Raw genomic sequence first — 13446 nt, 5'->3', positions numbered from 1 at the left:
GGGGCCTGCGGGTGCCCTGTCTCAGCTGAGCAGAGGCAGCCCCACCGGGCAGGTCCCAGCCCCACCCCGTGCGAGTGAGGAGGCCGAGGGGCAGGAGGTGACCTGCCCAGACAGTACCCCTGGTCTGTCTGCCTCCAGGAAGAGTGCTTTGCCCCTGCCTTCAGGGGCATAATACTGGAGAGTGGGTGGTGCTGGATGACAGAACAAGGGTTTCTGCAAGGGCTCAGTGGGCCCAAACTGGCTGGGAGTCCGTTCGGCAGACGTAGCTCTGGATCCCTGGTTACAGGGAGGGAGAGGCGGCCATGGGGGCAGGTCAGGGACCTTCTCTGGCCATTTGCTGACCTCGGGGCCCATGAGGAGCGAAGGATTCGGCTTTTAAAAAGTCAATGGGATTGGGAAAATCTAGTAATCAGATGAAGCGGGTTGGTGGACCCCTTGGCACTGGCCAGGCCACCCCCGGAAGGGACCAGGCTTGGGTGAACACTGAACTGAGACGTGGGTAATGAGGATGATGGAGAAAACTCTCAGATGGAGCTGCCGGATAGATGTTTGTCTTCCAAGGTGTGAGGTTCATGTGTGTGGAGGCCCCCACCTCTGGGTCTAAAGGGGGAGCCAGTCTCTTTAGGTGGAGCCTGGTGGGGCATGTCTCTATATAAGGGGCAGCAAAGAGGCCACCTCCCAGCACCGCGAGCCCCCATCTTGGGATGCCCTTGAAGGCGGGCGCTGGGTAGGCCTGGGTGACCGAGATTCCACCTCTGAGGACCCCTAATCCTGATTAAAGGGTTGCCCGGGCCTCCTGTGCTCTTTCCCTGGAGTGTTCTCCCTCCCGAGGGAAGCCGGTCCTCTGGGGGTGGGGTGGCCAAGGTCACCGGGCCCTCTCTAAGTGCCCAGAGCACGCGGTGAAAGAACGCCAGCCCCCAGCCCTCCTGGGCCGCCCAGACGCCCAGCTGGCCCACCGCCACGCCAGCCCCCAGCCCTCCAGGGCCGCCCAGACGCCCAGCTGGCCCACCGCCACGCCAGCCCCCAGCCCTCCAGGGCCGCCCAGACGCCCAGCTGGCCCACCGCCACGCCAGCCCCCAGCCCTCCAGGGCCGCCCAGACGCCCAGCTGGCCCACCGCCACGCCAGCCCCCAGCCCTCCTTGGGCCGCCCAGACGCCCAGCTGGCCCACCGCCGGCCTGTCTTGGCTCATGCTGGGCTCCGGCGTTCCGCCCGGGTGTGGCTTTCCTGTTGGCCACCGCCCCGGGCTGCAGACTCTCCCGCCCGGGACCCCTTTCCCGTGGCCAGAGAGCGGAAGGCTGTGTTTTGACGCAGGTGCTCCCCATCGTTGAAGCCCACATCTTTGAAGAATCGTGTTGTGGGCAGAAACTGCAACCACGCTCTTCCCCAAATAACACTCTGAAGTCACTCGGAAACTGAAAAAAAAAAAAATTAATAGTCTGATGAACACCAGAATTTGGAAAGTTTCCTCTGGTTTCCCTGGTGTCCTTGAACTACCTTCACGTATCAGACGTTGCAGCGCAAAGACGTGGGGAGAGAGGTGGGGCCGCGGTGGGAAGTGGAGCCCCAGGAGCCACGTGCTGCATATGCACGTGTGTGCCGCCACGGCCGGGCGCTGGGTCTCCCCAAGGACAGACAGACACCGTCCCCGTCCCTTTCAGATCAGCACAGCGGGGTCAGGCTCCCCAGCTAGGCGAGTCTTAGAACCCGAGGAGCCTGTGATGCCCCAGCCCTGGTACCTCTGCTACCCGGGAATTCATGAGCCACACCTGGTAGCTCTGGGGGTGGGGCATCTGACGGCGCCTTAACTCCCCTTCCTGTGGGGCTGTGGGTTATTGCTACCCATCGGGGCTTTGTTTCTGGCTGAATTTTTATCAGCTCGGGTTGTTTGTTTCTAATCATTTCCAACTTCCTGTATTGTTGCAAGAATAGCACAAAGAACTGGGTGTGCGCCGGATATACCAATTGTAACATTTTGCACTGATTGTAACACTTTGTCACATTTGCTTAATCTTTAATCTTTATCTCTTTCTCTCTCCTTTGTATACACACCCCCCACCCCCCACCCCACCCCCACACACGCACGCATGCTGAATAGTTTGAGAATAAAATGCAGATCCCTCTGCCCTTTTACCCCTAAATACTTCATCGTGTATTTGCTAAGGACGTGCTCTTCCACAACCCACAGGACAGTCCTCCATCGGAGGACGGTTCACAGTTGAGTGATACTATTATTTAATACGCAGTGCTTCTACAGATCTCTCCCAAGTTAGCCATCATGTTCTTTGTAGCCGTTTTCCTTCTGAGTCGGGATGCGGTCCAGGTCACGAGACGTACGTGGTTGTCAGGTCTCCTTAGTTTCTTTCCATCTGTACCAGTTTCTCAACCTCTGCTGGTCTTCCACAACCTTGACATTTTTCTGAAGCCTGCATTCTAGTTTGGGTCTGATGTTTCTTCGGGAATAGATTCAGCTTCTGCGCTTCTGGCAGGGAAAAAAAACAACAACACTGCAGTGATGCTGTGTCCTGTCGGTGCCTCACATCGCGGGGCACGTGATCTCCATTGGTTAATCGGTGCAGCTCGGGTTCTGATTAGTGCATGAATCGCTTGGAACTTCTCAAAAATCGCGTGGAAGATGTGAGCTCCTGGAAGAGGGGGCAGGAGAGGTAATGAAAGGGGTTCTCCTCCCAAAGACCCTGTGTTAGTTTACTAAGGCTGCTACAGTCCAGGTGGCTCAAACAACAGAGATCTATCTCCTCCCATTTCTGGAGGCTGGAGGTCTGAGATCCAGGTGTGAGCAGGGCTGGTTTCTCCCGAGACCTCTCTCCTGGGCGCGTAGAGGCCGTTTTCTCTGTGTCCTCACGTGGTCGTCCCTCTGTGTCTGTGTCCTAATCTTTACTTCTCATAAAGCCCCTATAGTCAGATTGGATCAGGGCCCACTTGAATGGCTTCATTTTTGCCCAATCACCTCTTTAGGTCCATCTCCAAATACAGTCACGTTCTGAGGTGCTCAGGGTTAGGGCTTCAACATACGCATTTTGAGGGGACACAGTTCAACAGTGATATCCCCTCAGGACTCGGCTGAGACGTTGCCTCTTTAGAGAGACCGCCCTGACCACAGTATCTAAAGCAGCCCCGCTGTTCTCCTCACCTGCTCTGCCTTCAGCCATCTGCCATATTACTTGTTGCTTTACTTATTCATCGTGTGTCTCCTGCTAGCCGGCTGCGCTGTGTCTGAATGATTCGAGGTGACAGTGCCTCAAGCAGGGCCTTTGTTTCTGTGGGAGACGCTCAGTGAGTGAGGGGGAGGGGGAGAAGGCAGGGCTGTGGGTCCGACCGGATGGCAGGGAACCTGGCATCTGGAATGCAGCGACTCGTCCAGGTAATCAGTGGGGCCAAGCAGGGCCCCCTCCAGCTGCTGCTTTTTCTCTCGCGCCCCCAGGCCCACACGCAGCCCCCTCAAGGAGCGAGTTCAGAAGACCAGACAGTGCCAAGGGCATCTGGGATTGCCATCTGAAGAAACATAAAATTCAGTATAAATGCAAATGCATGTAGAAATAAAATTGAGGTTCGATGCAGACCAAACACCAGGATCAGCAAAAGCCTCAGTCCTCCTGCTCCTGGTCAGCTGCAGTGGGAGGCCCGGCCAGCAGGTCACGGCATCTGCCCTTACACCCCAGGCCGGGGTTTCCCTGCTGCCTCTGGAGGTGACCTGGGGCCCAGCAATGGTGGTGGCTGCACACAGGACACCTCCCCCCAACCATGGAAGTCTTTACTCAGTTGAGTGTCGGAGCAGGAGGCCGAGTGAGGAGACACTCTATTAATGCCTTTGGTTGAGAACAGGACAAACAAACACCTCTCGCCTTGCACCCGGCAGCAGAGGTCTCCCACCTGCCAGGTGTGTAGCGTGACACCTGGGCCCCGTTGCCAGGTCTGGGCTGGGCTCATGTCTGGGCAGCGCGAGCCCCTTTTCTCCAAGGGCAGCTCAACTGAGTGTTTCTTGCGTGTCTGAAGAGATCAGATAGGAGCAGAGCAGTGGCCCCTCAGGCCAGGGATGGGTCCACTGAGGTCTCCCGCTGCCAGGATGCGAGGGGGCTGCTGCATCCCACCTGCTGGAGACGCTCATCCACATTCACTGATCTCCTGGAACTTCAGCTGCTGCTGGTGGCCTCATTTAAATGAGTGGGGTGGGAGGATGAAGAAAACTGCTACCCGCCCGGGGCTGTGAGTCACTTCTCAACGTGTCGCTTTGGAAGAAGGAAGTGTGCTTAGCGCGTGGGGAGGGGAAGCAGGTGGGAGGCGGTGACAGTGTGGAGGAGCTGAGTTTCCTGCAGCCCTGCGTTGTCTGCTGCACCTGGGCTTCCTCCAGAGCTGTGCATAGAAGCCCGTTACCCAGAGGGATGGAGACCGCCTGTCCCGCACCTGCCCCACACCTGCCCTACACCTGTCCCACACTCTCTTCCTTCCTCCCTGCAGGCCAGCCAGCTGGGTGTGTACCGGGCTTTTGTGGACAACTATGGAGTTGCCATGGAAACGGCTGAGAAGTGCTGTCAGGCCAACGCTCAGTTTGCAGAAATCTCTGAGGTACGTGTGACGCTGTTCAGACAGGTGCGCCCCTCCACCTCCTGAGGGTGGGCTGTGGGCTGGTCGTTGGCACACCGTGACCCGGGAGAACAAGACACAGCAAACTAAGGTCTGGTTGTGAACCTCAACTCTGTTTCCAGATGCCTGTGGGTTGTCCTGAGCAGACAGAGCAGCCCGAGGAGCACCCTGCCTCCCCAGCAGCCAGGGCCCAGCTCTGGGGTACCCCGGACAGACTTGCACTGTCTGTGTGTAGTTCGGGGTGTCCATAGTTCTGCCCCATTAACAGAGGTCCTTACACTTGAGTCCTGAGGCCGACTTTGCACCTTGCGGATGGAGAGCAGGTGGGGAGGTGTCATGCTCTGCTCCTCTGGGGTCTGCAGCCGGCCCGGGGGATGGGGCTGGTGTGCATTCTGTCGACCCGCGTGGGAGGAAGCTGCAGGCTGGGCACCGCACCGGCCCGGGGGCTCTGAAACCTCAAGCCCTGGAGTGTTAGCACGAGGGGCCTCGGAAGAGCCCCCTGGATGCAGAAGACGGGCGGCCATCAGGGGCTGGTGGCCATGCCAGGTCCTCCCTGCCCCGCTCCATCCTGCTTCTGCCCGTGGCAGTTGAATGATACTTTCTTCTTCCCAGGCCTGTAGTCCTCAGAACCCTGACCTGCCTTCCCCGCCAAACAAGGATTCTGGGTGGGAAGACCTCCAAGTGAAACCCCAGCTTTAGGAAGAGAAACGGCAACTAGAAATAGTCAGGGGAGGGTCTCTTGCTGGGATACGATCGTACCCCGACTGTCACACCTGGGCTTTGTTCCAGGGGATTTGTGCTGTTTTATAATTTATCACGGGGGCTGGGCCCTGTGGGTCCCAGCACTGGCGTCTCCCATGGTGATAACGTGCCACACCGTTCCCCAGAGCCCGTGGGTGCCCTGCTCCCCACCTGGTGCCTCTGGTAACGGGCTACATGCACCCAGGGCTGCAGGCTGGCTCCACACTTCCCTCTGAAGCTGCCCTCGTTTGCCTGCAGCATTGGGTCTGTTCCTCTCTTTAGTTCATTAAACTAGCAGCCCGCATACTCCTAACAGCTGGAATGCTGGCGCCAAGTCCCAGGCGACTTTGACAAATTAGAGTCATAATCTTTTAAGAGCAGGCTATGGTTAAATGGAGCCAAGTTCACGTCCACCAGGACAGGTGTCTACAGAGGAGGGAGGAAGCGATGGTGGGATACCACCCGGGAGTCACGTGGTCCCACCAACCAGGCACAGGCACAGGCAGCAGGACGGGGTTCAGGGCGGCCAAATGCCGGTTCTGTGAAACTTTCACCATCAGGTGGTATCCACTTTGGTTTTCCATCCATGTTTCAAAAAAGACCCAGAGAAATTAGAGCCACACAGACAGTGAAATGAACCAAAAGGACGCAGAAGAAGCAGGCCATTTAGAGGTGTGGGGAGTTGCATTCTGGGGGGTCAGAGCTCGGCCATGGGGACTGGATGTCCATCTCCAAGGACAGGCGGGGTGGAGCAGTGGTCCTTCATGTCTCCCAGGACTGGCCTGAGAAATGGGTGTGCTGCAGTGTCCAGTCAGACTGGAGTTGCCTGAGATGGGTTCTGCAAGCTCGAGCTCCCCAGATAAAAAGTAGGTAACAGGAATCATGTGAAAAGGGCTTCCGGAGTCTAGTCAGTTTGGGAAATGTGGGGTTAAACCAAACTTGTAAGTTTTCTCAAGGCAGGCCTCCCAGAGCCCCGAGATGCTCAAGGTGCCCACATTCATCGCACCTTCCAGGGGCCCTTGGCGCGTGGGCTGCTGCCCTGGCTCGTGTGAGCGGCACCTAATTTTTGCAGATTTGAGCTCTCACGCCCCCTCATCCCCCCGCCCACCCTCTGGGAGCTGCTGAGGCAGATGGATGGAGGAGTTATTGAGGGGAGCTAGATTCTCAGGAGAGGCACCAAGGTGCATTGTGAGTTTGGCCTTCGTGAGCTTAAAATACACTATGTTTTCTAGTCCCAAGAGGTTTCCCACAGCCTGAGAGGTTGGGACGGTCATCTCCATGCCCCTTCCCATTCCTGTGCTGTGTTTTCTGTTCACTCAGAAGTCTCGTACTGGGATTAACCACAGCTTCTTTCCAGAGACTATTTCAGGCACACAGGGACCTTTTATCCACATTTCTCTTGGTACCTTGGACCAAATCAGCAATGCCTTTGACACGGTTGTGTTGAAAAACGACCCACCCACTAAAAAGCGCTGCTTACTTCCTGGGCAAGGGTGTTTGCAAAGTCAGGGGAGGGGAGGCTGGGGTGGAGGCAGAGTGCATGCCAGCGGCCTGCCCTGGCCTCCCCGAAGCTGAGTGCTCTTCTTTCTGACCCACCAGCCCCTTGCACGTTGTTTAACTGCTCCAAGAAAGCTGCTCCGTGCACCCAGGAGGGGCATTGCCAGTTGCCTTGGTTTGCAGGATCCTCTGCGTCAGAGGTTCTCAACCAGCGCTGATTTTGTCCCCTGGAGGCACTTAGCAATGCCGGGGGACGTTTTAGATTGTCACAGCAGGAGGAGAGGGTGCTGCTGCACCCATAGGATGCTATTCAACATCCCAGGGTGCATAGGACAGCCCCTTAGAATAGAGAATTTCTGATCCTAATGTCAGCAGCGTCATCCAGGGCGAGCATGTGCTCAGTTGGCCCCGTTCTGCAGGCTGTGGCCTGGACACAGCCCTGAGGTTTGCCACATCTGGACTTCTCAGCGGTGAGAGGAGAGTGGGAGTTCTGCTGAAGGTTCCTGACCGTGAACTCGCTGACACATCAGAGCTGCTTCATCTGCCCTGTGGAAAACGTGCTTTTCTCTTTGCAGAACCTGAGAGCCAGAAGCAACAAGGATGCCAAGGACCAAACGACCAAGAACTCTCTGGAAAGTGAGTTCTCCGTGCCGAAGCCCCTGCATGCCCCTGTGGTGGCGGCCGCTGCCGGCAGACAGGAGCAGCCAGGGCGCCCAGCTGGGTCACACTCCGGCCCCTCTGCTGCTCCAGATTTCTAGTAGTGGGGGGTGGGGGGATGGGGAGGGAGCAGCGCTGGCCGTGGTGGGTGCGGAGGGACACGGTCAGGACCTGTTGCCACCAATGGGGGGTGGGGGTGGGGCAGGGAACCAGGAAGAGGTGGGAGTTATCGGAAGCCCACAAAGCAGGCACTGCTGGGCATTTACAGTGTCATCTTGTTGTCCCAACGGCCCTGCAGGAGGCTCTTGTCTTCCCTTGTTTCAGATGATAAAACAGGTTTAGGGTGGAAAGGACCGTGTAGAACGCAGATTCAGAGTGGCTGGGCAGGGGTCAGGGCCAAGTAGTCGGGCTCCCGGGCCTGTGTTTGCCCTCATCCCTCTGGGCAGAGTGAGCTCAGGAGCAACAAGGTACTTCTCGTTTCTGGCTGTTAGGGTCTTGGGAGGAGTTACGCTCACAGAGAACAGCAGACGTGGGCCGGGGCCACAGCTACACCGCCCTCTGAGCCGGTTTCCCCCATTTCTGTAAAATGGGGGTAACAGTGCATGCCCTGCACTGGTCGTGGGGGTTATGGGCGGAGCTGCACCCTACATGTGAGAACACGTGAAGCGCCTGTGCCCGTGATGGGCTGTGCCCACCATGGAAAAGCGGGGATGGCCCTGGCCGCTTGGGGCTCCATGCTGCTGGCGTCCAGGGGTCCAAAAACGCTTATAAAACCAAGAGCCGCATCTCAGCATCAGGCTTGGATACACATGGAGAGTAGCGTGCTGGTCCGCACGCCCCGGCCTGGGATCTGCGCCGGCGCTTCCTCCCCAGAGTGCTGGCCAGCTCCCTGACCCCAGGCCGGAGGGCCGTCAACACGGAGGCCTTCGAATGCTTGCTGCTGACTCAGCCACGTGGGCTCGGGTTCTGATCAGCCCTGGACCTGGCACTGATGTCACAAACTGAAGGCTCACAGCCATGTTCCCGACCTTCCAATGCATCGGGTTCAACCTTGTCACTGAGCGGAGGGGAGGTGGGGTTCCCAGGGAATGTGGAGGCTGAGGCTGCCCCCACCTCCACCCTTGCAGTGAGGGTGGGTGGGCAAGGCGGGCGGTCAGCCTTCTCTCACCCTTCGTCTCTCCGCAGCCCTGCTCTACAAGCCTGTGGACCGGGTCACGAGGAGCACACTGGTCCTGCATGTGAGTCCCTCGGGCCCGGGGCCTCCTCGCCCTGGGGTTCTTGGCTTCTGTCCTGGGGCTGACACTGATATCTGTCAATTTTGCCCACCTGCCCCCTTTTCTGTCACACACCTGTACTGAGGATGCGGAAGTGAGGCACCTCTGCCATCCCTGGGCTCCTGGGGGTGGGAGCGGGGAACGCAGCAGGCTCGCCAGGTGTTCCAGATGCCTCATCAGAGCGGGTACAGGTAGGGAGCATCCCTTCCCCCGTGGACAGAGGCTTGCGGGTGGAGAAGCTTCCCCGGGGGAGAGGGCGGGACACATAGCACAGGTTGGGGCACCAATGGCAGGTGCATCCCGGGGCTGTGGTCAGACCACATTCTCCAGCCGGGAGAACGTGTGCGGAGAGGGTGTGCAGGGAGGCCCACCTGGTGGGGCTGCTGCTGAAGGCAGTAGGGAGTCACTTGCACATTACTAAGTGGTCGTCTTAATACTGAGAAACAAAAGCAGGGAAAAGGCCCCCAGTCCTGCCAGGTGATCCTATTTGTCTGTGTTTAGAGTAAGTCTTACGTGCACATCTTTTTAAAAAATAAATTTGTTTATTTATTTTGGCTGCGTTGGGTCTTCGTTGTTGCGCGGGCTCGCTCTAGTTGCGGCGAGCAGGGGCTACTCTTCGTTGCGGTGCGCGGGCTTCTCATTGCGGTGGCTTCTCTTGTTGCGGAGCACGGGCTCTAGGCACGTGGGCTTCAGTAGTTGTGGCACGTGGGTTCAGTAGTTGTGGCTTGCGGACTCTAGAGCACAGGCTCAGCAGTTGTGGCACACGGGCTTAGTTGCTCTGCGACATGTGGGATCTTCCCGGACTAGAGCTCGAACCTGGGTCCCCTGCACTGGCAGGCGAATTCTTAACCACTGCGCCACCAGGGAAGCCCGACATGCACATTTTTAAAAAAATGTACAACCAAGTCACAGAAGTGTTTGAAGTGTCCGTTTCCTGTCTTGCTTCCTCCGCACAAAGGAGCCACCACCACAAGGATCTTTATGCCGACACACGTGGCATCTTTCTAAATCACTCAGACGGTGTTGTGCTGTGCATACCATTCCACGTGTGGCTTTTTACCCCTTAATGTTATATTGTGGCAGTTGTCCCACTTTGGCCCAAACAGCTCTGCCTTGTTCATTTTTAAGCTGCGTGGTTTTCCATCCAGTGCACGTTTCAGAACTTCTTACCATCCTCTGACTAAGAGTTCCTGGATGGAGGGAGATAAGCTGAGATTTGTGGTTTGGGAGGCTCAGGCCAGTGGCCCATCAGAGTCCTGGAGATCCTTTATTTGGTTCCCTCACCACGATGAGCCCAGGCCTGGCAGGGGGAAGCCAGAGCCACCAGGAGTGGTGGCGGGGGGGACTGGGATCCCCAACACCAGAGCCTCCCCTGAGCTTACTTCATCTCCCCAGGTTCTCTTTGCTGTAGGATTTGGGAGCTAAGAGGGTTTTGTTTCTCTGAACCAGGAAGCCGTAGACTTTGAGCACAAATTATGTGCATTCGCAGTAGAGAAGGATTCTCAGGCTCTGATCTAAAAGAGGAGGAGCCGGGGGCTTCCCTGGTGGCGCAGTGGTTGAGAGTCCGCCTGCCGATGCAGGGGACACGGGTTCGTGCCCCGGTCCGGGAAGATCCCACATGCCGCGGAGCGGCTGGGCCCGTGAGCCATGGCCGCTAAGCCTGCGCGTCCGGAGCCTGTGCTCCGCAACGGGAGAGGCCACAACAGTGAGAGGCCCGCGTACCGCAAAAAAAAAATAAAATAAATAAAAGAGGAGGAGCTGGGAAGGTCAGGGGCTTTCTCCTGACCTCACGTGGACCGGCGGACCAGGATGGGTTCTGCCCCAGGGGACCTGTGACAATGTCCAGGGAGATTTTTGCTTGTCACAACCACACGTGAGGGGGCGCCACTGCCATCGAATGGGCAGAGGCCAGGGATGGTGCCAGCATCCTCTAGTGCCCGGACAGCCCCCATCAAAACCAGCCCTGCAAGTCACCAGGGCCCGGGTAGAGAAACCTGCCCCAGACCTGTAGCGTGGAGCCCCTCTCTGCAACGTGCAAACAGCATAGGCTTGTGGGGCGCCGTTAGGGGCCTGCTCCCGGCACAGTGCTCGTACGAGTGTCGCCGCGCGGCCCAAGCCATGGTGAGAGGCAGCCCCAGGTCACACCCAGCGCGTCTGCGGCTCTCACAGCAGAGATGCCGGGGCTGCTCTGACTCCATCCTTCGTCCAATGCAGGACTTGCTGAAACACACCCCCTCTGGCCACCCCGACCACCTGCTTCTGCAAGACGCCCTCCGCATCTCGCAGAACTTCCTGTCCAGCATTAACGAGGAGATCACGCCCCGCCGGCAGTCCATGACCGTGAAGAAGGGAGAGGTGAGCATGGCGGCCGAGCAGAGGTGGGCGTGGGGCCCGCTGTATCCGCGCAGCTCAGCCCAACACAGAAACGCCTGGACTTGGGGGCCCTTGACCCCGGCAGGGTGAACCCAGGCCGTTGTGCAGGGCATCGGGGTGTGGTTTCAGGGGTGCGGGCCTCACTTGGTGGGGTATGTCCCGGGCACCGCACACCCTGCCGGATCAGGGTCCCCAGCTAAGGAGAGCGGTGAGAAGGAAGATGGCATTTGTGTGCCTGGGGACCACTCGGTTCCTCTTGAGTGTTCTTTCATTAACATACAGTTAACAGTGGGTTTAAGGACTTCAAAGCGGATGAAGGGGAGGGGCGTGTGGTTTGTGTTTGCGGCCAGAGAAGGCTGGAGAACGAACGTGGTTGACTTCTTCGGCCAGGAGGGCTCTCCTTCCCCTCCTCCCTCCGTCTCTGACAGCCCCTCCCAGTCTCCATCTCTCTGCACATCGTAGATGACAGGGTGTGGAACAGAGGGGCTCAGACGCCACCCCTGCCACCTCCGCTCCTAACCGGGAGGGGCCCAGGCCAGTGCCAGGCAGCTTGCAGCGAGATGGCAGAGGTGTGCCAGTCAGGGGCGGTGTCTAGTGTGAGCATCTTTCGTTGGAAGCGGCACCACGGCGCGGGGCGGCGGGGCAGACCCGCGGCCTCTGGGGTCTCGTGCAGGGACAGGAGCCGTATGGCCCAGCAACACGTGGGCTGGCAGCAAACCTTACTGTAGCTGCCGCTCGGAGCCACTCCTCTTCCCGTTAGTGTGCCAGGTGCTCGGCGGCGCCGAGGCTGACCCTCCAGGACTCGGGGCTGGCGGGCAGGCTGCTCTCAGCCCTGTGCTTCTACACCTGTGTGGGAAGTGGTACCTGAGCGCTCGGCCTCCCTTGTCTGCAGTTCACACGGTCTCACCAGACTCGGGATTTGCTTCCGCCAAGACTCCTGTCCCTATCGGGTTCGTGCTGCTTGGTCTCCCCTCCTGGGACACCATGCTCTCTCGCAGGCAGTTCCTCTATAAGAGCACCGCCCTCCTGGGAAGCAGCTGTGCGAGTCCTTCTGTGGGTGCTGAACCTGCGCCTGTGTCTCCCGCTGCACTTAGGTTCCCCGGGGAGAAGTGCCTCCTTGCTCTTCGGATCATTGGAAGCAGCTGCCTTCAGGAATTGAGGAAAATCAGATGTCGCCTGGCAGTTGTCAGCCAGGCCCTTGAGCCCGCATCTGTGGACCCATGGTCGGGGTCCCGGGGCGCCTGAGTGGGAAGTGTGTAGGGGCCGGTGCTTCATGGGGGCAGGGCTTCTACCTGCGCCCACCCCATCCCCACCAGCATCTGGTCCTGTTGACCTGTGGTGTCTGCTCCTTGAGGGGAATCGCTTGGGTGCCTCAGCCACGAATGGGGGAGAAAGGCCGGTGACCCTGAAAGGTCGGGAGTCTGAGTCGCACGTGCCTTCATTCAGGGTTCTCCGTTAGGAGCACAGTAAGGGAGTTAGATGGCGGCCAGACCAGGATTCAGGCAGATCCACACCCACACCACTGCCTGGGGCGTTCTCGAGAGCTGGCGGCTGGGGTCCACAGATAGAGACAGGATGAGGCCTGACCCCTGGGCCAGGGTCCAGGCTCCATTCGTGGATTTGCCAGTATCGTGGTTGGGGGCCCTGCTTTCCTGGAGCTGGGAGACCCTTCCTGCCCATCTGCACATTTTCTGTTTGAGCCACTGCAGGACCCCAGGGTGGGCTGGGGTTCAGAAGTGAGGCCTGGGGCCTCCTTGGGAGGGAGGACATCTGCCACGATGGGGAAGCTCGTGGTGAGAAAATCCTACTGCGCTCAGAGGACAGCCACACCGTCCACTCCCCGCACTGTGCACCTCGTGTGGCCCTCGGAGACGGGGTGCAGCACAGAGCAAGGCTCAGGCCAGGACGTCATGGGGTGGGGGGCTTCTCCTGGAAAGATGAGGATTTGCACAGGCAGGGGTGCATGGGGAGTCCACCCATCAGAGCCCCCCAGGGCTGCCGTCTGAGCCCGTGTCTACTACCACGGATGGGTGGATGTACGGGGCTGCCACAAGTACCAGGGTGATGCTGGTGGCCTCTGGAGGATGAAGTTGGTGGCTGGGGTGGGACTTTGGATGAACCTGTGAGCGGCAGGACCCGGCGGGGAGGAGGGGAAGGGCCTGCAGGGGGCTCCATCAGGGCTGGGACCCTGGACGATTCTGACCTGCTGACAGAGGGGACGAATCCACCTCTGAGCTGGACGTCGGGGGCCCTCTGCTGGCAGTGGCCAGAAGCTCAGCTCCTTTGTGTGGAGAAAGGACTGCA

General features: G+C 58.7%; 1 protein-coding gene across 1 annotated transcript in view; it reads left to right on the top strand.

The window, feature by feature from the left end:
- Positions 1-13446, top strand: part of BCR (BCR activator of RhoGEF and GTPase) — a 98751-nt gene that overhangs the window by 57254 nt on the left and 28051 nt on the right. Inside the window, exons 5-8 of the mRNA XM_024763684.1 lie at positions 4475-4582; positions 7414-7474; positions 8681-8733; positions 10984-11124. Coding sequence (XP_024619452.1) covers positions 4475-4582; positions 7414-7474; positions 8681-8733; positions 10984-11124 — 363 coding nt within the window. The remainder of the gene's footprint in view (positions 1-4474; positions 4583-7413; positions 7475-8680; positions 8734-10983; positions 11125-13446) is intronic.

The sequence above is a fragment of the Neophocaena asiaeorientalis genome, unplaced genomic scaffold (assembly GCF_003031525.2).
Source record: "Neophocaena asiaeorientalis asiaeorientalis breed wild unplaced genomic scaffold, Neophocaena_asiaeorientalis_V1.1 scaffold110, whole genome shotgun sequence".
Lineage (NCBI taxonomy): Eukaryota > Metazoa > Chordata > Mammalia > Artiodactyla > Phocoenidae > Neophocaena > Neophocaena asiaeorientalis.
Note: the sequence above shows the minus strand (reverse complement) of the source record. Positions and strands in the feature narration are given on the sequence as shown.